We start from the raw sequence: 25542 nt of genomic DNA, 5'->3' as shown, positions 1-25542 counted from the left end.
AGAATGCATGCCCAAAAATGTTGGCGCTGACTGGCCCCCCATGCTCCCCGTCCCAACAATTTAAACTTTTCCTCAGACGGCAGGAGCCCTTTTCTTCTTCAGCTGCCTTGTCCTGTCTTCCAGTAAGTCTAGCCAGTGAATTGCATTTCCAGGATGCTGTAGATGTGAACAATTTCCTGTTTTGGAGATCAGGAAGGAATTTTTTCATATTGGGCCAAATTGGCTGAGGTATGGAGGGTTTTTCACCTTCCTTGCAGTATTGTGAAGACATGATTGGGGTAAAGGAGACTAGGATTTGGAAGTCTAATACTAAGAGCTAATACAGGAATCTGTAGTTTGTCACAGCTGATGGCTGGAGTCCAGTGAGGATACAAGTTAAACAGGTAAATGAGACTCAGCATTTTCACTGGAGGACTCTGTGATTGTAAGGAGAAGGGGAGACCTGAAGTCTTCATAGACTAAAGTCCCCCTTGGTATTCCTTGCGAACCTCACAGGGATGGGAAAATATGAGGACTCAAAAGTGAGCTAAGGCCTGGAGGATAGGCCAAAGGGCCTATCCAGGGTTATTGGTTACATGGATGAAGGTCTGTAACCTGGCACTGGACCTAGTTAAATGCCTGATATTTGAGATGAGTGGGCATACGCCTCCTCTCCCCAGTGTTACGTTACTAAAGTTGAGTCTGCCACGTAAAATCCATTCTCCTGCAATTTCATTCTCCTGCATGTACTTTCTGGTAATAAGAAAAGGAGTACTCGTGGCACTTTAGAGACTAACAAATTTATTAGAGCATAAGCTTTTGTGAGCTACAGCTCACTTCATCAGATGCATACAGTGGAAAATATAGTGGGGAGATTTTATATACACAGAGAACATGAAACAGTGGGTGTTACCATACAGACTGTAACAAGAGTGATCAGGAAAGGTGAGCTATTACCAGCAGGAGAGCGGGGGTGGGGGCGGGGGGGAGAACGGGACCTTTTGTAATGGTAATCAAGGTGGGCCATTTCCCCATGTTATTTCCCCCCCCCCCAACTGTTCCTCACACGTTCTTGTCAACTGCTAGAAATGCCCTCCCCCCCGCTGGTAATAGCTCACCTTTCCTGATCACTGTTGTTACAGTCTATATGGTAACACCCATTGTTTCATGTTCTCTGTGTATATAAAATCTCCCCACTATATTTTCCACTGTATGCATCCGATGAAGTGAACTGTAGCTCACGAAAGCTTATGCTCGAATAAATTTGTTACTCTCTAAGGTGCCACAAGTCCTCCTTTTCTTTTTACGGATACAAACTAACACGGCTGCTACTCTGAAACCTTTCTGGTAATGTAATACTCGCAACTGAAAGAAATACTTCAGGTCTGTTTGCACCAGAAATGTGATTCTGAAGCTGTGATATTCTAAGCATGCAGCCTGAAACTGGTTAGACCTTTTTTGTTCTTATTACAGAGAAAATTCATTAGAGACACAAGGTGGGTGAGGAATTATTATCTCACTTACCTTGTTTCTCTAATATCCTGGTACCAACACGGCTACAACAACATCGCATAGAGCAAACTCACATCGGATTTGCTACCCACTGACATCTAGAGTTCATATAAAGATACTTGAGGAAGTAATGTCTATTAGGAAAGCTTACTTCACTGATAGGAAGTTTAATGACCAAAAAAATATTCATACATGTCCTTTCTAAAGTATTGTACTGTAGTACAAGGAACCACATAATTTCTGCTCAAGGAAGAACTGTAGCAGTCACTAGGGAGAAAACCATCTCTCTGATAAGCGGGCCCTAAGGCCATTACACAAGTCAGAACCAATACCTTAAACTTCCCCTGGAAGCTAACAGTAAGATCATAGAACACTGGTGTCATGTCCTCACAGCAAGAAACATCACTAACATGGGCCATTACATTCTGCATTAGCTTAAGCTTCTGAATGGACTTACAGCTCAGCCCACATATTGTGCACTGCAGTCAGTCTGCCCTAGGACTAAAGACAGGCACAAATCCCCCCAGCAAAAAATAAAAGATTGCTATCTTTGAGACAGACTGACTCAAATGGAAAATCAGAGACTATGAGACCTGTTATCTGATCATTTAAAAACAGTGGAGTATCTAAGCAGACCTTCATACCGTGATAATAAATGATGGACATGTACCTGAAATCAAGAGGGCTATATCTTCCGATTGCTTCCCCAAAGCCACCATAACAACAGGATGTTTTCGGTATCTAAGCTAAACAACATTAACATCATATGAAAGTTAGTCTAGGTGTTGTTATACAATGTTTTGATATCTGTTTGGACCACATTCTTTGAGCTGAGTGTGCCCTCATGTTAGTTCCAGACACTTGTCTGTTATAATTTCTCCAAATGGCGTGTTAGTGGGATTCACTGCATTATGGGTCTTTCTGAACTCCATTATTCCAGAGAGCAAAGGACCAATGGGGATAGAAAGACTATTTCTTGTTCCTCTGGTCAGATCCAACTGGAGGACTTCAATACATGATATTATCATTCTTAATAGCTGATGGAAATATCTGATGGAGACCATCATTCCCAGGAGTTAAAGGAGGTATCACATGTAGAAAAAGATTCCTTTGAGCCTCACTTTGTGTGAGTGTCCCAGGAAAGAATTATGACAGGGATGGTCTTGGGGCATAGGCCTTCATGATGCTTCTCAATCTGAGTTAACCTTGCTCCTTTCCTTTTTGATACTTGTTTCCATAACAATGACTAAGACTGATTATTCTGGGTGATTTAAATTCCCACACCGACAACACTTCTGGGCTACTTCCTGATTTCATGGCCACCGGGACATATACAGGAACGTCCTAAGGGGACTTCTGGCTTTGCACACTGCAGGCTATCTTCTGGATCTGTATTTCTGAGTATGGTATTGAGAACCTCATCATGAACATAATGAAGTCAGGAGGTCCAACTTCATTTGGGACAAAAGAGAGTGAATTTCATTGGCCCACCCTCTTGGGAACAGCTTGATTTTAAATGGCTCTGATGATGAGTACTGTTAATCTAATAGAACATTCTGTCAATAGTCTTTGAAAGATATAATGTTTTGCTGTTCTTGATCATCAATACAATTGTCTCTTAAGGCCCTCTGCCTCAGGGCAAGGGAGTAATATGCTCCCTGCAAGAAGCACTGCATAACAAGTGGGCAGTCAAATTCTGTTTCCAGTTGGTTCTCTAAATTCCAAGCTTTATAGACAGCAGTGAACTGCAAAGGAAAATTTAGCATGCCAGGGGCAGATGTCTCATTTGAATCACACCTATTGTAACATTAAACACTATGTTGTCTTGTGGAAATGCGTGAAGTAAAGAATATTTTCTTTGCTTCCATCGTAACATCCATAAAGTCCTGGTCATTGGAGCTGCTCAGTGTGGTGAATAACCTGGTTAACTGGATGTCTCCACTATGTTACAGATTTATGTATTTCACATACTTTTCTAATAATCTTGTAGATAAAAATCAATCTTATCTGAGCCAAGCTGTTTGTCCATGCTCCATGGGCGCAGAGTTGTATGATGACAATACATAATTTTAAATTCTTCAGTCTCTAAATTGTGTTGGCAGTATATTGCCATACCGGTTCTCCCTTGTGCAGTTCTAGCCCTAAATCTACATTACCTATTTTTATGTAAACCCATGTTTTATTAGAAAGAATAAAGGATTCTCAGAGATACATCTTTTAGTCTTCAAAAGTATTAGGTATTGGTCTTTATCTAATGATTGATAGCAGGCTACAAAAGTGATTGTCCATTCCTCTGTAGAATACACGGTGCTGACATTAACTTGGAGCCCTATACACACTGAGAATTATTTTCCCAACAGTCATTCAAGCCACCTTCCAGTGGTTTTCTTACTACTCATTTTTATCCTAAATTTTCTAGATTATAATTCTCTCTCCTCTTGAAAGAAAGAAAATGACAGGAGTCAGAACAAGCAGCAATGTTGATATAAGCAGCTGAAATGCACAAATATACAGTAAGGTGGACAAATGTATACCTGACTCGTGACACCCTGATAAACATTGTAAGCAACGCTTTGTGAATTCACTGTAACGGATTCTCTCCCTTTACTGTTCCGCCTTTATAACTGTTGGTTAGCTTAAATCTTCATATTACAGTAAATCAAACCCGTGGCAGTCTTCCATATCTCTCTGAATATTAAATTTATCCTACAAACCCATGCGTCAGAAGCTATTAATTCCCCTTAAATCTACTGGATTACAATGCTTAGATATGTTTCATATTGCCAAGTTCGTTTTTAAAGACATTATGACAGAAGCCAAAATGGAAGCTTTCTTCTATTCTTCTTCCTCAAATACAGACTTTTCCCTGTACTTCAAACGGGAAGCACACCACCTGCATCAAGGAACAATATAATGACAAATCTGCATTCCATCCTCACAGCCACCCAGTACTACTCATTATCATCTCAGCACATAATTATGTAGCAAGAGAATAAAAGACAGATGAACACTTTCCACTCCTCACCCAATCTTTCATTCTCTTTATAATGTAGGCTTCTAACATTGCAGACACTACAGTAGGAAATCTTAAGTCTAAATGTATACAGAAGGTGGGGAAAAGAGGATATAAGGTAAAATGTATCAGACTATCATTTCCAGTCTAGTACATAACAGCACAAGAAAATGTAAAAGAACAGAAGGTGCTCTTTCAATCAAAAGAATTGCAAACTTTTGGAGAAGCCCAAGAAGCAGTGAGGATATCAATCATTTAAGAAAACTAAAGGCAGGTAGTTTTGGTTTAAAAACAAAGAAATGAATCTTACAGAACTAACTGGTATTTATTTGTTGCCCCAATAAGGTATTTAACTGTGATGTTTCAGGAATTACCCACATTTATTTGCACAAAACAAATATTAGTTACATCCACTGATTGTGAGGAACCATATAACACAACTTTAAGAATAGATAAACAACCTCTTTTTCAAGTAGTGTAAAGATAAAGTCCCTCCCACATCAAAACAAAACATAGCTTTCCAAATGACCTTCACAGGTACTTCTCACCTTACCATTTACTTCTGCATTTGTAACCTTCTTACTACAACTACTGTTTTGCTATTAAAAAGATGATTGACAGAACAAGTCCATAAACTCTTAGGTATTAAAGTTAATATATGATTCAGCCCTGAAAAACCCATCTTAGATCCCTGTGAACTACACTTACACATGGTTTAATTTGTGGGACTTGCAGAGGATTATAAATTTTCCTAGAAAGACATGTGGGCATACTTAGCATAAACTCATTCTACAGGTAGGACAGACTAGGGATTATAAAGCACTGAATACGCTTTCTAAAAGCTTCCCTTTTACATGCAATGTTCTGCCTAATTCAAATAGTAAAATATTACAGGACAAATTCAACCCAGGAAGTCAATGAAAGTTGTGCTCACTTAGCCTAGGACAGAGTTTAGTCTCAAATACTTAGAGATGTGCTTTTTCCTTTGCTGGACAAAAGTTTGCATTTGCTTAGTTTTTAGTATACCATTATTGATTTTGATATGTTAATTTGTTTCAGTACCAACAGGCAGATTAGGTGGCTTCTCTATTAACTGCACAATGGATCAAACTTGTTTTTATTGTAATTGCTGTCCAGCTAATTGATCACTGTAAATTAAAACTATAAAGCAACCATAATTGGTTTGGACCATTCCATAGACTATTTCTCTTCTTTTTGGAGGGGAAGTATGAAGGGCATAGGTAAAAATTGAGATGTTCTGGCTTTTCCTTAAAGAGGACTGATGCCTGTGATTACTTTTTCAGGACACCACCAAAGTTATCTCCTAATGTGATGACTAACCCCTCCAATGTTGCACATTGCTAATTTTTTTTCCTTGGATGCAGTAAGTAATACATATATTCCTTTACTATATTAATGAAATTCTTTAATTTCATTTCTCCCTCCCCAGTTAGGAGAAAGAATTCTGGCTTGTATTGAGGTGGCATGAGAGAGAAACAGGTGGATGCCCTACAGCAGAGCTCATAGCAAAGCAGCTAATAAAAATAGTAGTGGGGCTGCACAGCTGCTGTTGTCTTTTCTGAAACACAACCTTTCTAATGCTACCTACTGATCTATTCTAATGACTGCGGTCAAAAGTTACCCTATCAACTTGCTACTACTACGCTCCATCAAAAATATTTTTTGCTACCATGCGGCTATACACAAAATAGCTTTTTTACTGGACTATAATTCTAATATCAACCTACAGTGCCTGAATCTGAACCTCACACTTCAGTACAAACAAGCAGCTATCCTAGCTAACTGACTGATCTTCATAAAGTGGAACCATGGGGGGGGGAGGGAAACATTGGCAAATACTGTTCTGAAGAGAGCTTTTTCTGTGCTTAGACAAAACTGTCATGAAATATTTATACCCAACTGTACACAAGCTTTTTTATTTTATATGGATGTGCTTATACAGAATTTGTTTAACCCACCTAATACTGGTATATAACCTGCCTTCAGGGTTATGATGAAGAAGCTTCCAAATATAAGCACCAATGGTTTCAATTTTTTCTTAAAGAAAGCTTTTACACTCTGGACATGTGGCACTGTGTTTGTGTGTGTTATTTTTTATATATCCATATGATAAACATTGATATCATCTGGTGGCAGTTACTGCATGCAGCTTCTTGAGAATTTCACTCAGTTCAATATTAATATATGTAATTCACTCTAAACCCTTATTGCATAAAACAAATTAGTTGTAAAAATATTATGTGGTAGTATCTTTTTAAATTTATTCATCATCTTTTAAATGAAATGTAAAATAATCATCCATTACAAATAACTTTAAATGGAAGAAAATGCCCTAAAAAACATGTCTTTTTAAAAATTTCCTTTCTCAAGTTGAGAATACAGCCTGGCTTTAAGTTGACACAGAAAACACTGTATAAGAAGCAACAGAATGGTTTTGCAATAATTATTTTGCACTTTAACATGAATTAGATGTAAGGGTCAGAGAAATTAACATTTAAATACCATTTAATCTAGGACATTAATCATCGTTAACCCATCTAATTCTACAATTAAACTGAATATTCAATCTGTCAACCTCTCTAAGTATCTAATCCTTTTATTCAGATTTAACTATTTTTTTTCTAAATTTAGGGGACGTTTATTGTCTGAAAACCTGTCATTGAACTACCACTATAATCAATTTACAGTTTCATTTAAATATATTTTTGTACATTTTACTTTCCAACAACAAAATAGTCAAATGAGACGTAACTGAGACAGATTCATTTATTTCGTATTGTATACTCAATGCGTAGAATCGCCATAAACATTAATCGGCTTTATTCTGACACATACTATTTAAAGCGTTAAAAACCCCAAATATCAGAGGGTAGCTGTGTTAGTCTGTATCCACAAAAACAACAAGGAGTCTGGTGACACCTTAAAGACTAACAGATTTATTTGAGCATAAGCTTTCGTGGGTAAAAACCTCACTTCTTCAGATGCATGGACTGCAAAACCCCAAAGACACCGGAAATAACTCATGGGGTTCGTAAGGAGTTAAACCGCCTTTCACTTTTATTTTGCTCATTCAAACCCAGCCCATGTTGATAGTTGCTGAAAAATTATCTGAAGGATGCGCAGTGGCCTAGAATGATTGGTGGTCACATTTCACATAGTAGACAGGTGTCCATATTAAAACAACCACATTTGGTACATGTTTTGGGCATCCGAGAGATAAAAGACTACATGGACATGAAAAGCAAACTAGCTTATCACACCTAATGGTATTCCCTTTTTGGTCAGCATTGACTCACAATGGCAGGGTACAGGAACACAGGTCCCAATGCCGTGGATAAAAAAATAAATAAATAATCTCTCTCTCTCTGTCTCCTGGGTCACTTTTCTCTAATGGCCAAATTCTCTGTATATTTAATATAATCCAAAGAAATATCACTATTCTGGCTACAAGATGAACACAGTGAGTTGTAAATGTTTCCATCCTTCTACTTTTACCCCTTCAATTTGAATGAGACCACAAGCACACACAACCCACTAACAAACCTTTCCTCCCTTAAATTATTTTCATCACTGTGACGTAATTTGTCCTAAAGATACCATGGAGCTTGTAACACAAGGTCAAATATCCCTGGTCCCTCATTCCAGCAAGCCATATGGTATGGGGAAAAATAGATATTGTTGATGGCTGTCTCAAATAAAACAAGCACTAAATAAAGAAATCATCAAGCAGAACATTCAGATGCTTGATCTGAACTAGCAAAATTGTTAGTCATACCACAAGTACTGTACTGACCTAGTGCTCAAGTAAACAGTTTTTTTTAAAAGGAGGTAACCAAGTCAAATTTCTGAATATTAGCCGCACAAGGAAGAAGCTTCTGAAAATTAGTATTAAAGCATACACAAATCCTGACTCGGTGACTTCAACAAGTTTCTCTGTCATTACAAATAGAAGAATGACTGCTGCTAAATGTAAAATGTTAAAAACAAATATATGAAGTTACATAAATTATAAACAAATATTTGTCCTTCACCTATCACTGAAACTGTGAAAAGTTCAAGACACGTTGTATTTGTAAAGAGACCTAGAGGCTGCCGAACTCAGTCCAACTGGCTATCCCAAATCCATTACTTATTACAAACCTTTCACTCTGCCTATCCGTCTTATCTCCTTCCTCTTGCTCCTGCACCATTTTAGTAGAATATTCCCAGGATTGTGCATTGTGAGACAGTGATTTAAATTATGGTTAAATACTAAACCAAACCAAAACCCCTTTGTTCGCAAACACTTTTTGCAACTAATTTAATCAATGTGCTCTCATGAGCTCTTGATATAGTTACCTTACTTAAGATGGAAATGTAACGTAACTACTACTAATAGTTAAAATGACTAGAAATGTCTCCTCTAGCTCAAAAAACATTAACCACTACACAAAATTTGGCATTTGAGGCAGTCAACTTGCGCACAACTGTAAACCATTATTCAGAAAAGTGCCTATCTGACAGCACTAGAGGCAAGAATAATTACAATATGCTCACATTATTTTTCCTCACTTTTTTCAAGTACTTCACACTGAATCAGAAATTTGTAATGGAAATGACCTGCTAGAAAATCTAGTCCACTCCCTTGACAATGCTGGTTTGTTCTCTATGATACATTTTTTAGAGCTTTGCCCAGCCTTGGTTAAAAGTGTCCTAATTTATGGGGCTTTCACTGCTGCTATCGATAATTTTACAGCTTAATACCTCCCTGTCAAGAAAGTTTTCTTGATAGTCTCTCTGAAGCGTTCCTTTTTTTAAATTTCATCCCACAAGCATAAAGTCTCCACTCTTTCTACCTGTGTGTGTGTCACCTGAGAACACACTGTCCTTTCATTGTTGCCATATTGCACCGCAAACTCACATCTACTTTGCCTTCTATGATTACTCCTCACCAATACGGAGTTTCAGGTTTTGCCTTCCCAGTGCATATCTGTGTTATAGATCAGTTTTGTCTCAACATATCAGTTTGTATTCTTCCAAGTTGTTTCTTATTTTCTCTCTATCCATATTTCTAAACTCTCAAGGTATGTGAGCATTATTTTTCTGTCCTCATTGGTACTTATCCCACTTTCCAATTTAATATGATTTGTGAAGTTCAGTAAAGAACTGTCTACCTCTTCTTCCAGATCATAAGTAAAATTATTAAATAAAATGAGACCCATACAGTATCCCAACTAGATAATCTGCCTTGTCCCCAATTTTAACACCTTGTCATTGATCTTTCCTTGTTTGCAGCCCCTTCAGCCAATTTTCAGTTTATCTGACAGGGTTCATATCACAGCCCACTTAGCTTAACTTTGCAAGATTACGCGAGAGATTGTATCAAAGACTTTACAAAAGTCTAAATCTATGTATATCATGTTACAAAATTAGTAAATGAAGGTAATTTTATATAAAAAGCAATCAGGTGTGATAAAATTTGTTCTTTATAAATCTAGGCTACTTATTGTTCTCAGTTCCATTATCCTCTAGATCTTAAATGATTATGTCTCTTAAGATTTCTTCCATTTTACTACAGATTCAAGTTAGACTTCATCTTTAAAGATCACAATACAACCTTGACATTTGTATAAGACAGATATTCTAGTAACCTAGATAAATCTGCAATATTCATATCCAAGGAAACAACATGACAGAGCCCAACTTAAGGTAAAATTGTTAGTCAGCATTGCTTACAAAAACTTTGACCCTGAAGTAAAACAGAAACATATTCGCTTATGGCAACTATATACATGGGTTCCCAACTGTCCCATGTATACAGAATAATCAAACTGAACTGAACTTCTACATTTTAGAAAACTGAAGCTGGGTGACGTTAGAAGAGTCTTTTTCCAGAAATTCCCACTCAAAAATATTTCAAGTAAATACTTCAGAAAACTGTAGTACAAAAATACTTCCAGGCATACAATAAAGCATTTTCATATGATGTGTGGTTAGCAGAATAAGCACATGAACACAAAGTAAGTAGTGCTTTTTCTTAACTACATTTTCCTTTATTCCTGAAGACATTAATGTTTTAAAACAAGTAGGGCAAATATTCCCTAATTTAAGAGAAACAAATTGCAAGCAATTAAAATAAACAAGGCACTATAAACACTTACAGTCCATAAATCTGTGGAGCAATTTCTAGCCTGTTCAGATGCATGTACAGCTCAATATCATGTTTCTTCAGCAGGTGATCCTGTATCTGGTTTACTTTAGTTACAATAGCAATAGATGGACCTAAATCCTGTGGCCTCGCAAATGGTATAGGCGTCATCATTGCATCTTTCTCCTAAAGACAGAAAAACAAACAGAAAATGAATTATTAGAACACTTTGCATGAAACATCAGTATAGATGTACATGAGAGAGAATTATTTTCCTGTAATCGTGGACTTCTGAAGTAAACATCTCAACAAATCACTTTACCCAGCTCAGAGTTCTGGTTCTGGCAGGAGTGCCTCACAGTCCACTGCCGGGGAACCTGTTGTAGGCACCTGCCCCCCACTTCAAGTTAACTTCATTCTATTGGTCAATATGCTCCCATGTTGATAAAGAGTAAAAATGTAATCAGAATGACAGAACCGCAAGTCTGTGCAGGTTTCCTAGTGTCAGGCACTAAAAAGTCCAGTAACAAATAAATGAAAAAATGTAATAAAGCAACAGATCTTAACAAATGTTTTTTTTTTTTTTAAAGAAACGAAGTAAATGTGCTTGGACCAGTCTTATTTAAAGGTATGTTTTTTTAAAAAGAAAAGTCAGGAGAAGTAACTTGCCTACTGAAACTGTTAAACTTTTAAAATTAGCAGATACGGTGAATAAGATACCACACTGAAAAAAAATAAGTGGGAAAATACAAAAATAAGAGATATTGTAAAAACAACATAAGGGATTGGGAAAATGATCACAAGACTCCAAAAGGGTTACAGCTTGATACCAAATCTTGATTCTGGCAAAGCACAGGACAAATCAAAGTCCTAGATTTTAATGAAAGTTTGCAGGAAAAATAACACGTAATTGCTTTTAAAATATCTTTAATGGAAATAAATCCAGAGCTCGCTGCCATAGAAAACTGAGGCCCCGGTCCTGAAAACTCTCATACACATGCTTAACTTTAAGTATTGTGAGTAGTCTCACAAATGCAAGTCTTTTATACCCTTAAGTATTTGCAGGATCCAGGCTTTGTTTTGCCCAGAATGGGCTTTGACATGTTCTTTGAATTGCTGGCCCACCAGACTGTTATAATGAGAGCAGTAAGGCAGCTATTTAAGACATGATGCTCTTGGAGACTGTGGAATCTATTAAGTTAGCATAAAATGAAACAAAAACCTGAGTAGACATTGTAAAAGCTTTAGTCTGACCCAGATAAAAGCATAGGAACCTTTCTTGACATCAAGCCTACAAAGGGATTTCCATAGCAGGATGATTAAACTGTAATTGACACCATCAGCTTATTCCTGAGAAAGGTAAGGTGTGTGTCACAGAGGCTTGCCGCTCAGTCACTCTGCAAAGTGAGGCAAATGGCTTTCACTGTGTGAAATATGAACTCCCAGGAATCGAGTTACTAAAAGGGAACCATTCATCAGATTAGGAGCACTGTATTACCCCATAACAATGTAGCAGTCCCTTATTCATCTCATAGCCAGGAACTAGCTGCAGAGTATGCTCTTAACTACAGCTGGTTTCAAAGGTTCTACCCATTTCTAGAGGAATTCTACAAGAAATGGTAGAATCTTTGATATGGTACTTTTTTTTTTTTTTTAAACAGACACCCGCTTTATTATTATTTACTTTCATCACAGCACCCAGGAGCTCCAGTCATATACCAGGTCTCCATTGCACTAGGTGATGTACAGACACAGAACAAAAAGACAGCCCCTGACCCAAAGCACTTGCAGCCCCAATATAAGACAAGAGGCAATGGATAGATTCAGACAGCTGGGGGAATACAAGGAAACCAAGAGACAAAAGGGGCATAACACACAAGCAGAGTGAACTAGGTGATGTCAGCAAACAGCACATTAGTTCACTGATTTTTTTTTTGAAGGTTTGTGTGTGGTTTTAGTTAGGAGGAAGAAGGGGCGGGGAGGAGAGGCAGGTGTGGTGTGAATCTGAGGTGAAGAGTCTGTGAGACAAGAAGGGGAGATCTGGAGCAAATGACCTATCAGCCCAGGGAAGAAAATGTCAGAACATTCTACAGTTTTGACTTTCACTTTGCCTCCTTCTGGTCTTACAGGCTGGAGTCTCCAGCTGGCTGCTCTCAGATTTTAGGAGATATTGCCCATCTACCAACCTGTATAGGAAATGGTGGATGACAATGCCAAACTACCTACAGAGGGAGCCACCATCGACTTGGACTGCCTATCATGGATGGTCTTCCGTATATAAGAGATTGATTACTTTAGTCACATTCTCGCTAAGTAATGGGAATGCTAGATCTCTAACATTCGTTGCCCTTCTCTTCATCCCCAGTGGAGACATATGTAGCCTCAGGAGAGTTTTCGGTCTCCTTTGTGCCTAAATAGCGACACAGACTGTTGCAGGTCAGAGGTAGAGTAGTCTCTTCTCACCAGAGGTGGAGCTTGGGGCTTCAGTGGAGGCAATACATGGCTTGAGCTGCCAGTGTTCAGTATCACTAGGCTGGCATCTTGAAACACCAATGGAATCAAAAGGTTTAGTGTAATCAGATGATACTAATGCATTAGGTCTGTCTGGGAATTTTGAAGATGTCAAAGTGCAAGGGCCTATCTTGTGTATCAATGTGCTCCTTGAAGCATAGGACACAGAAGTCACGCTTTTCTGTCAGAAAAACTTCTAGGCAGACTACAGTCAGTATTGTTTTTGAATCTAATGGGCAACTTCTCCATTCTGGAAGATGTAAGGGTTCTAAAAAATGTGCCTCAAAATTTGCCCATCCATAAAATGCATCTTTGTCATAGGGTATTTTGGAGCCAAATTGATTACTATTTTAAAACATTGAGATCCTATGACTGATGACCATACAGCACTACAGAAAGGAGTGTTATGACTAGTCAATCAGAGAATCAGGGCTTGAAGTAGGCCAATAGGCTTGATTGGTAGGAAGTTTAGCCCTCACAGTACATAAGTGTATGTGGCTGCCCTTTAAAGATACCAGAGTGGTGTGTAGGGTCAGAATGGCACTATGATGTTTGTTTCCAGTGCGGATAGGTGATTGTAGGATGGAGAGCTCCCACACAGAAGATTCTCTTAGCAGCGGTCCCCTTGTTCAGGTATTATTGATGAAGAGCCTTCAGAATGAGGAAGGCAATGAACAGAATGCCAAGTAGAGGGATGTGTTTGGGTGGATCTGAGTTAAGAACAGCATAATACACTCGAAAAATTACGTACAGGAGTAGGGTAAGGGAAGATAATCCGTGGATTACAAGAAAACTGGAAAGTTCACTACTAGCTGCAAGCTTGAGACTCCTTAGAATTTGCTCTTTAATTAAAAAAGTCTCTTGTTTGGAGACATCCAACATTCCAGAAATAGAGAGAAACATGATTGTGAAATGGCCATGATTTTGGTGACTAATCTAATACAAAGATTAATCCACAGACTGATTAGTTCAGACAAATTATTCCAATAACTACAAAAACAAATTTGTGTTTAAGATCAGCAAGGATTTCACTGCTAAGCCAAACTGGTCGTCTGCCATATTTACTATTCTTTCTACACATCGGGATGGTTTGTGTGTCCAGGCACTTGCACTTGAACCAATTTGTAAAAATCATGACTGGTTCTCTGTCAGCTGATAAAGAGGAAAGAAAGGATATACACATCATATGAACTGTTTGCTACAAATAATTCACCAAGTTCTGCTTGTACGAACAATAATCCAGTTTTATTTGATACATATTTTTTTTTTAATATCAGAGCTCATTTCAGAAGGCAGGAGTGCCTGGACACACAAACCGAGGCTCACCTTTTTGCACCAACCACAGAACAAGCTGGTTCATAATGAAAGCATAAAAAGCTCACTCCCCTCCTTCCATTCTATACTCCTTCAGCAGTTCCTTTCCCCTCCCCCAAGGCTGCCAATCAGGATTCTTCAAAAAACAGCCAGCTGTCCTGGACTCCTTTCCCCTTCATGTTATTCTCCCAGGGGATCCTGCCCATCACTCCCTGAGGGAGTCAAAGTCTCCTTTTCTGAAGTCCAGAGTTTGTATTCTGCTGCTCTCCTTTCTTCCTTGTGTCAGGATCCTGAACTCGACCATCTCATGGTCACCGTCTCCCAGGTTCCCATCCACTTTTGCTTCCCCTACTAATTCTTCCCTGTTTGTGAGCAGCAGGTCAAGAACTTCTGATATTCTTTTTGAGGTCTGGAGAAAACTGAAGTGCAGTGAGTGAACCCAAAACTGAAGGTGTCTCAGAAAATGATTTATTAATGGGTTTGGGTCCCATACAGAGCATGACTACATTTCACATAGTGTCTTTCATACAAACTGTCCCAAAACACTGCAGGGAGTTAAACACATAATCAGGTAAGAAAGAAATTAAGAGTCAAATACAAAGGGGGAAAAAAAACCCCTTAGATTTGAAAAGAGAGTCCATGGGGTAGGAAGATACAGGAATTTTGTTGCAGAATGAGGATGAGAAAGGAGGCCTGTGCTGCATGAGCAAAGGATGCTCGGGTAAAAGTACAGAAAGACAAGGTACAACAGGTAGACTGTAGAGAATCTATCAAGGGCCTGGCATTGTTTTAATTAGATTTTGAAATGAATAAGCAACTAAATGGAGTTGACTAATGAAGTAATATATAGCCCAGCTTTACACATGTGATAAAAATACGCAGAAAACTAAAGTCCAAGTCTGAAGAGCAGAAACCAGGGAAGAAGAGGGGTAACAAAACATTCAGTAGTTAAGAAGAGAGGAGGTGAAGGCACAGACCAGGAGTTAAGCAAAGGTACACTCCAGTGTCATGGAGGTGGAGATAAGTAACTGTGGATGAGGGAGTTGAGGGAAGAAGAGAAGGAGTGTAGTGTGTTATCAAGTTACCAAGAGTGAAGGCAAATTGGAAATCTGAGCTGAGGCAGGAAAAGGAGAGGATACAGTTTTGCTTGAGCATGATCTTCTTGTTCAAGTGTAATATTTCAACTTTGGAAACATTTATCAAAAGGGTATTTTCATGAAGCCATGAGGACACTTGGTCAAGGTGGACAGGTAGGAGTTATTAAAGGTGCTGTAAACTGTGAACCATTTAATATCATGTGGCAAGATGATGATGAAAAACAGAAAAGAACAAAGAGCCAAGAACTTAATGCTACAGAAATCAATACAGGAGGAACTTTTGCCCAAAAGGAAACATCGCTGGAGACAATATTTAGACAGGAATGAAACAGCAAACAACAAGAGACACCTGGTTAGCTATGGAGGTCTCACACTTCTGACTATGCACTGAGGTCAAAGTTTTTCATAGATTCCAAGGCCAGAAGAGACCATTGTGCTCACCTAGTCTGATGTCCTGTATGACACAGGTCACACAGCTTCCCCAAAATAATTCCTAGAGCAAATCTTTCAGAAAACATCCAGTCTTGTCATCACTGATGAAGAATCTACCATGACTCTTGCTAAAAATTGTTCCAACGGTTAATTATTTTCACCATTCAAAATTTACACCTTACTTCCAGTCTGAATTTTGCTAGCTTCAATTTCCAGCCATTGAATCATATTATATCTTGTCTGCTAGCCTGAAGAGGCCATTAAATATTTATTCCCTACATAGGTACTTACAGACTATAATCAAGTTACCCTTTAACCTTCTCTTTGTTAAGCCAAATAGATTGAGCTCCTGGAGTCTATCATTATATAAGGAATGTTTTCTAATCCTCCAAACATTCTTGTGGCTCTTCTCAGAACCCTCTCCAATTTATCTACATCTTCTTGAACTGTGGACACCAGAACTGGACACAGTATTCCAGCAGTGGTCATCCAGTGACACATGCAGAGGTAAAATAACCTCTCCACTTCTACTCGAGATGTTTATGCATCCCAGGATCGCATTAGCTTTTTTGGCCATATAATCACATTGGGAGCTCATGTGCAGCTGATTATTCACCACAATCTCCAAACCTTTTTCAGAATCACTGCTACCCAGTATATAGTTCCCCATCCTGTCAGTATGGCCTACATTCTTGTATATATTTAGCCATATTAAAACATATATTATTTGCTTGTGCCCAGTTTACCAAGTGATCCAGAATGTTCTGAATCAGTGACCTGTTCTCTTCATCATTTACCACTCTCCCAATTTTTGTGTGACCTGAAAAATTAATCAGTGAGGACTTTATGTTTTCTTCCAGGTCACTGTTAAAAATGTTAAATAGCACAGAGCCAAGAACCAATCCATGTGGGACCCCACGGGAAACACACTGGCTCAGTGATGATTCTCCATTTACAATTACATTTTGAGACCTATCAGTTAGCCAGCTTTTAACCCATTTAATGTGTGCCATGTTAATTTTATATTGTTTTAGTTTTTTAATTAAAATATTGTGTGGTACCAAACCAAGCGTCTTACAGAAGTCTTATTACATCAACACGACTACCTTGATCAACCAAATTTGTAATCCCATCAAAAAAGATATCAAGTTAATCTGAAGAATCTATTTCCCATAAATCCACGTTGGTTTGCATTAATTATATTACCTTACTTCAGTTCTTTAGTAATTGAGTCCTGTATCAGTCACTTCACTATCTTGCCTGGGATTGATGTCAGACTGACAGGCCAATAATTATCTGGGTCATTCTGTTTATCCTTTTTAAAACCTGCCATAACATTAACTTTCTTCCAGTCTTTTGGAGCTTCCCCAGTGCTTTAAGACTTACTGAAAATCTATATTAATGTTTCAGTGAGGTCCTTAACCAGCTCTTTTAAAATTCCTGTATGCAAGTTATCTGGACCTGTGGATTTTAAAATGTTTAACCTTTAATTTCTAACAGTAGCTGCTGTTTAACACCCTCCAGTGGTACTAGTGGAATGGAAAGAGTTATCATTAGTTGATGAGACTATCATCTGTTTCCCCCCAAATACAGAACAGATATATTAATGGAAAATTTCTGTCTTTTCTACATTATTATTGATAATTCTACCATTTTCATCTAGTAATGGACCAATATCATTATCAAGATTCTTTAGTTCATAATATATTAAAAACCTCTCTTATTGTTCTTAACTCTGCTCCCATATATTTCTTCTTGTATCCCTTGACTTCCCTTATCAATTTTTTACAATTCCTAATTTCTGATTAAAATTCATTACTGTAAACTTCCCCTTTTTGTTATACCTGTATATTATTTTTTAATTTTTACAGCTGCCTTCACTTCCCTTCTAAACCAAAACAAAATTATTAATCAGTGTGACCTTCTTCCTCAATTGTGGCTTTTTGGGAATCTAGTAAGGTGTTTTTAAATGACTTCCAATGATCATTCACATTTTTCTGATTAAATTCTTCCTCACAACTGACTTGGCTCCTAATAGTTTTCAGCTTTGTGAAATTGGAGCTATTAAAGCACCAGTATATATGTTACTAGTCTTGATTTTATTTTGCTTGCACGTTATAAATGTGATCAAGTCATGATCACTTGTACTTAAACTACAATTAATTTTTAGTTCTGTGATCAATTCCTCTTTATCTGTTAGGATAAGGTCTAATGACCGCACTGCACCTTTAAGTGGGGGAGGAGGAATATTATCCGGCTGGCTAAGGGAAGAGGAACAGTGTGCTATGGGTGAGTGGGTGGGGAGGGGAGAGATCGGAAGCTGATGCAAAAGCGAGGAATGGATCAGGGTTGTGACACTGATTCATCCTCTAAGACCGGAAGGGCAAAAGGATTTAAAAGCCCAGGTGTCCTGTTCCACAAAGCAGGCAAGGCAGCATCCACCCTCCCTGCCTTTTAGGTGGCAAAATACCAGTTTAGTCAGGACCTGCTGCGGAGATTGCACTAGCCACCTCTTTTTAGGGGAGCTGGGAAGGAATTTTCCCCTCATCGCCAGATAGGCCTAGGTGGAGTAGAGGCTTTTTCGTCTTTCCCACATTGTGTTCAGGGAGGGCTTTGTTGATGTGAGGCATGAAGGGAGTTAGGCTAATATGTTGCAATTCACTATGTAAGTGTGGGGCGGATGTCCAGTGCAGGTATTTCACAAGGAAGGTACACACAGTCACTGGATAAATGGCTTGATAAAGGACTTAAAAAGGTGTTGGTTAAAGGAACAGAACAGGGCAGGGGTGTGCGGGATTCCTATGAATGGTATGGCAGGGAGCCCACCCCCCTTTCTTATAGCCCACTTAACCTCCTATGTGGTAGGGAAGATAGGAAGGTCCCAGCAACGGGTTGGCTAGGGGACCTGGAAAAAGACAGGGGGGGCTGGTGGAAGCTCCCCAGGTAGTTATTGAATGAACTTGGGATTACTGGCACTGTGCACTTTTACCTGTCAGGCAGTCCTAGATATCTAATAATAAAGTTGCTGCCTGATTAAAATCATATCGAGTGTATCCTGTCCTCCTTTCACTATAGCCGGACAATAAAGAACTCCCTCGTGTTTGGTCAATGTTCCCCATGTACTAGATATCTAATAATAAAGTTGCTGCCTGATTAAAATCATATCGAGTGTATCCTGTCCTTCTTTCACTATAGCTGGACAATAAAGAATTCCCTCATGTTGGCTGCAACACTTTTTGAGTTATGAAACTGTCACATATAATGTTTACAAATTCCAAGAATATTTTAGTATTGGCAGCAGGAGACCTCCAGCATATGTCACTCAAACTGAAGTCTCCTATGATCACACAGCTTTTTTCCCCGACACATTGTAGATTGCCTCCTTACAAAACTATCATCCTGTTCCCAATGTTTTCAGTGGTCTGTTAGGACATTGATCAATAAGCATTCAAATTTCTTCTGAGTTATCAGTGACTCAAAACAGGTAATGCCATTTCTCACACAGAGTGCCACTCCCCATCCCGTTTTGCACATTCTATCCTTCTTAAATAGGTGAGCACACCATCATCATTAGAGCGGATGATACTAAACTGGGAGGAGTGCTTGATATGCTGGAGGGCAGGGATAGGATACAGAGGGACCTAGGATTGGACCAAAAGAAATCTGATGAGGTTCAATAAGGATAAGTGCAGGGTCCTGCACTTAGGACGGAAGAACCCAATGCACAGCTACAGACTAGGGACCGAATGGCTAGGCAGCAGTTCTGCGGAGAAGGACCTAGGGGTGACAGTGGACGAGAAGCTGGATATGAGTCAGCAGTGTGCCCTTGTTGCCAAGAAGGCCAATGGCATTTTGGGATGTATAAGTAGGGGCATAGCGAGCAGATCAAGGGACGTGATCGTTCCCCTCTATTCGACATTGGTGAGGCCTCATCTGGAGTACTGTGTCCAGTTTTGGGCCCCGCACTACAAGAAGGATGTGAATAAATTGGAGAGAGTCCAGCGAAGGGCAACAAAAATGATTAGGGGTCTGGAACACATGACTAATGAGGAGAGGCGGAAGGAACTGGGATTGTTTAGTCTGCAGAAGAGAAGAATGAGAGGGGATTTGATAGCTGCTTTCAACTACCTGAGAGGTGGTTCCAGAGAGGATGGTTCTAGACTATTCTCAGTGGTAGAAGAGGACAGGACAAGGAGTAATGGTCTCAAGTTGCAGTGGGGGAGGTTTAGGTTGGATATTAGGAAAAACTTCTTCACTAGGAGCGTGGTGAAACATTGGAATGCATTACCTAGGGAGGTGGTAGAATCTCCTTCCTTAGAAGTTTTTAAGGTCAGGCTTGACAAAGCCCTGGCTGGGATGATTTAATTGGGGATTGGTCCTGCTTTGAGCAGGGGGTTGGACTAGATGACCTCCTGAGGTCCCTTCCAACCCTGATATTCTATGAATCTATGATTCTAGAGGGAGGTCAGGGCAACAACGGTATGCAAGACAGAAGACTCTGCCCAGAACAAACTCAAGACAAACATCTGCTTACTCTACATAATGATCACCATTATTGCAGATCAAACTGTAAACTGAATTACAATATACAACACAAGCAGTCAACTAGACAACTTTCTACAAGTGAGGCAACCTACAAGCAATTACTACCTACAAGGATACTCAGGAAGCCTACAAGGAATTTATTTTTTATTTAATTAAGAAGATGACTGTTACTTTCAACTTATTTCATTTTGCTGTGTTAAAGCATGTTCACTTGCAAGTACTATAAATACATATTTTTAAAACAATATTTACCTTCTGACTGTCATGTTCAAATGTCGAAAACCAATGTTCTGCAGTTTTCATAAGATGTGTGAACATTGCACTGAGGGGAAAAAATGGAAATTTGATGTTAAATAATACATTGCCTCCAGAAGTAAAGGAAATGTAAACACAACAGGAAGTTGTTAAAACTTACTAGGCGTCATGTTCCAGATATTCAGGGTTCAAAAGCGCTTGCATTTCCTCACTGAAACAGCCAAGAGGAACAATCAAAATTTGAATATTTATTTTTGGTCAATGTTCCCCATGTACTATTATGTACTTATAAGCCAACTTTATATAAAGTGCAAATGAGAAAAACTAGCCTTTTTTTTAATTAAAAAGAGTAACTCCATTGAACAAATGAAGTCTTTCCTTTCTATAAAGATCAAAAACAAATTAGCTGCCTTGTCTGAGCTACAATGAAGTAACCATCTAATTATTCCAAATAACAAATTACTGAATGTCACAATGTATTATTTGAATATGCTTGATCTAGACTAATTGATTACTGCACAATCTATCACTGTTTGTCCAAAACAAAAAAAATATGGTTACCGGTCAAATATGCAATATCAAAACATTAATTTATTTTGTTTTAATAGCTTCTATTTTTATTGTATTTTAACAGCAATTAATCAGTGACAGTATTCTTATCCATCTACTTTGCTGCCTAGCTCCCTTTTCAGTGGGGATGGAATGGGATGCTATGCATATTATGTGGTTATTCTGAGCATCCTGCAAGCTTACTTTCCACTGAAGAGCATCTTGTAATGCAACTTCAGGATTCCTAAAGATAGACACTGAATGAAAACAAATACATGTAAGCACACTCCACCCCTATGCTAACACTGATCTTAGACAATCTTGTTAAGTATTGCTAAGAGAGGTTATGTTATAACAGGGGTAATTAAATTATATTAATGCAGCTGGGTCCCAAAAGCAAGACAACTGCAAAATATGGCTGCACAACACTAAGTGATTCAAGCAGGCAACTTGTTAAAAAACAAGTAAAACCTTATTCATGGAGCAAGAGAATAAAAGGCATTTGAATTTAGTTGAGGGACAATAATGTGTGTTGCAACATTTATGTGTACACTATTTTAATGAAATGGAGAAACAATGCCTAAACTTAACATTACTTTGAAGTTAAATGACAGTCACATAATATAGCTATTAAAAATCTTGTATGGGATGAAAGAGTTATTGATCACTGCAATTTTTTTCTATAGTGATTATTTAAAGGTATGACAAGAAAATGTTGATACACAACTTATCCATTCCTGGACTGGACTTCTTTGATTTGCCTCCTCTCCACAATGACAGAGATTAAAGCACATCTGGGTCTTGTACAATGCAGTGAAAATAGTATATGTACCGGTTTTAAGTTGATACTTTTCCTCTGGTTGGTCCCCTCTTTCTTTTTTCACTGACTAAAATGTAAGAATTACTTCTTCTCCAGAAAGCCCCTTTATGAGTTACTTTTGATTTTCATGGAGGTACGGGGCAATTAATACATCTCAAAGATTAACCTGTTAATCATGATAAAACAAAAAACTAATAAAAGAAAACTTAACTATCGGTTTTATTTGGAAAGCCAATATGTTAATTCTACAGAAGATACAGTTAATTCTTAACTCTATAATAATATGGAAAAATGTGACAATTTCTATATTACATGGATAAATATACAACACTTGCCTTGGCTGTGCAGCTTCACTCGCATGTAAAAAAGCTTGGTGGTCACAATGCAGGATAAAGATTATAGGTGCTAAAAGTTCGTGCATACCCTAAACATTAAAAGGAAACAGAAGTACAGTAAGATGTTTCATTCATGCACCAGCGCAGTAATGCTCCACCTCAGCATCCAGCAGCCAATAGTATTAGAAGCAGCAGCATAATGAAAAGCAAGAAAATTTACATTCTTAGAATTGATTCATAATCAATGGGTTTTGTTTTAAATTCTGATTAAATCTAAGTGTTTATTCGCCTGTAAAATATGGGTAGCAAGTTATTCTCCCTTTTCATAACATAACAGACAACAATTTGGCAACGGTAGACAAACCCGCACCTGGCAGTTACTCCAAGATCTATGTTCATAAATATGAATTTTATTTATGATAATTACAATCATGAGCTACAGTATCAAGATCTGCAATAAGGATAAATTATGAAATCTAAACTGACTTTTATTTGATAATGTTCCAAAACGGGGATCTCAGTAGCCTTTGGAAAAAACAAAGGCAGCTATTTGGGGAACTAGAAAATGAGATATCCATGCCTATGGAGACCAAAACAAAAGGTTTTTTTAAAGTATCTTCATTATGTTTATATTGAAGGATTTGTACGGAAAGATGTATAAAACCTCTGCCAGCCAATACATGGCAAAACTTTAGTGCTGTTCTATTTCAGATGTTTGGTATCTACACTGCAAAACCAAAAAACCCTGAGTCAAGAATGTGTAGGGGTCGAGCCAGTGATGGTGCCCTATTCAAACTCCTCCCACAATCTCAGATCAGATGAATATTTTGGATAGAATGATCAGCAGTGAAATACCTCATTATGTTGATATTTTAAATTGTCATCACTTAGCTGAAAAAGATTACACCCCATTAAAGAGATTAAAAAGACAAAGCAAACCTCTCCCAAATTATTGCTTCTGCCTCTATTTGTACCTATTGAGGTTACATCTGAAAGGCTTCCCCTTCTCCCCGACCACAATCAGAGACACTTAGGGTGTCAAGCTGGTTCTTCAAAGAAGCCTAAACTCCCTTAGGCCCCTTTGATGATTCCAGCCTTAATTTTTAAAATGAAGAAAAAGAAGAATAAAAAAGCAACCCTCTGCAGAAACAGATGCAGCGTGAGAGAAAATACCATGCAGTACTGGTTCAGTCAGACACATTAGCACACATATTAAAAGGTGTAATTTCATAAATATGCTTATTACTGTATTTCTCTTGCAGCTCACTTAGACAATTAATCCACCATTCTTTTTCAGGGACAATTGGATATTAAGAATTGGATATTCAGTGTTAAGTTCCCTAAAATTCCTAGAGTGTACTTAGATTTCTTGCATGCCAGTCAGGAGAGTATCTGACACAGATAGGACCACAAATCACCTTCTTGACCGCTTCACTAAACTGCCATTCCAGCCTCCTGCCACAAGTTGATGCAATTCATGTGGATGGGTGTGCCACAGCCAGTTAAACCACATGGAGCCCAGAGCCACCAGATAGGTCCCTTCAGCCTCACAGAGGGAGGAGAAGCTCATCTGTAGAGTGTAGGGGTGCCAGAATAGAACAGCAGTAGTATGCTGAAAAGAAATTCCCTCTTCAATACCTATTCCTAGAACACAAGGGAGCAGGATATTGTAGGGAGAGGGGTGGCCCTTGAAGAGGACAGAGATATTTGGAGGACAGGTTTTATGAGAGAGGTTATAGTATTACCAATCCCATACATTCAAAAATCATGAGTCAGCAGCCCTCCCTCCCCAATCATAGGATTTTTAAACAATAAATTTGGAGGGTTTTCTCTTTGGCTTCCGATTTCTGAGCTTTTAGGGAACATTTGGGTAATGTTTTCAAGCTTTTCTCTGTAACAATGAGGATTAGAAATTTATGTTTGGGTGTTTTTTTTTAATTAAAGCATTTGATTATTCCATGAACGGGTGCCTTCAGAAAATTATCAAATATGGCAAGACTTGTGATAAGATCACTAGTTAGCACCACCAGGTTTGGGAGAGAGGTATAGATCTGCAGCATGGGAGTGAGGAAAAGAAAGGAGAGTTTGGGAGGACCAGAGAGAAGAAGATCGACAAAACTGCCAAAAATACTGAGATAAATTGCAGGCTACGTAGGCTGTAATTTTATTGACTTCCCATCCCCTAAAAGTTAAGCATAAATATAAAATCTACTATTGACTAAATCTTCTATCACCCCATACATATGAAAATTGTGTAAGAGAAACGAGGCTGCCAAGAATGGTTGTCTAACACAAACTGACTACCAAAAAATTAAAGATACAAACTACAGAGTAAGAACATAAAAGGACATAAGATAGGATTAGTTATAGAAGATAAGAGCCCAGCATAGCACACAATTTCCCAATATTATAGCATAATAACTTGTGAATAAAGCAGAATCATTAAGTGACTATCCACATGAAACAGTAAAAGAGCAAATGGATGATAAAATATCAGGATTTCAAAAAGACACCTCTGTTCTTCAGTTAAAGGAGTACTTTAAACATTTAGAGATTTTTGGCTTGGTAGTAGAAGCCACTAGTGTATTATATACACATATTTTTCTACAGTACATCAACAGTTTACTAGAACTTTTTAGTGTTAATAAAAGGGTTGACAGAATTCAGATAATTTTATGACACTTGCCAACAACAGCAAAATGCTGATTTCATAATACAGTCCCTGGTTTTAAAAGAAAACCAGAAATACAGCATTTCTAGAAATGAAATACAAATTGATACATTTCAACATTATATTGAAAAAGACAATAAAATTATGAATGAACAATGGTTGACCTAATGGCTTAGCTTAATTATTTTATTTCTCTTCAATTAACTAGAGCCAGAATTTTGGCACCCAAATTTGTACGGCCTTTTGAAGACAATGTTAATGATCATTTTAACATATTTTTATGAAAAATAAATATACTCGCTTTACACTTCTACACATACCAATGCTTTTTAGAAAATCAAAGATCCACTGATGTTTAAAT

At 38.1% G+C, this 25542-nt stretch overlaps 1 protein-coding gene across 1 annotated transcript in view; it reads right to left on the bottom strand.

Moving 5' to 3' along the window:
* Positions 1-25542, bottom strand: part of TBC1D5 (TBC1 domain family member 5) — a 275327-nt gene that overhangs the window by 168144 nt on the left and 81641 nt on the right. Inside the window, exons 8-11 of the mRNA XM_048838538.2 lie at positions 22511-22599; positions 20967-21017; positions 20804-20873; positions 10666-10838 (exon numbers count right to left, since the gene is read on the bottom strand). Coding sequence (XP_048694495.2) covers positions 10666-10838; positions 20804-20873; positions 20967-21017; positions 22511-22599 — 383 coding nt within the window. The remainder of the gene's footprint in view (positions 1-10665; positions 10839-20803; positions 20874-20966; positions 21018-22510; positions 22600-25542) is intronic.

This window comes from Caretta caretta, chromosome 2, assembly GCF_965140235.1.
Source record: "Caretta caretta isolate rCarCar2 chromosome 2, rCarCar1.hap1, whole genome shotgun sequence".
NCBI classification, from domain to species: Eukaryota; Metazoa; Chordata; order Testudines; family Cheloniidae; genus Caretta; species Caretta caretta.
Note: the sequence above shows the minus strand (reverse complement) of the source record. Positions and strands in the feature narration are given on the sequence as shown.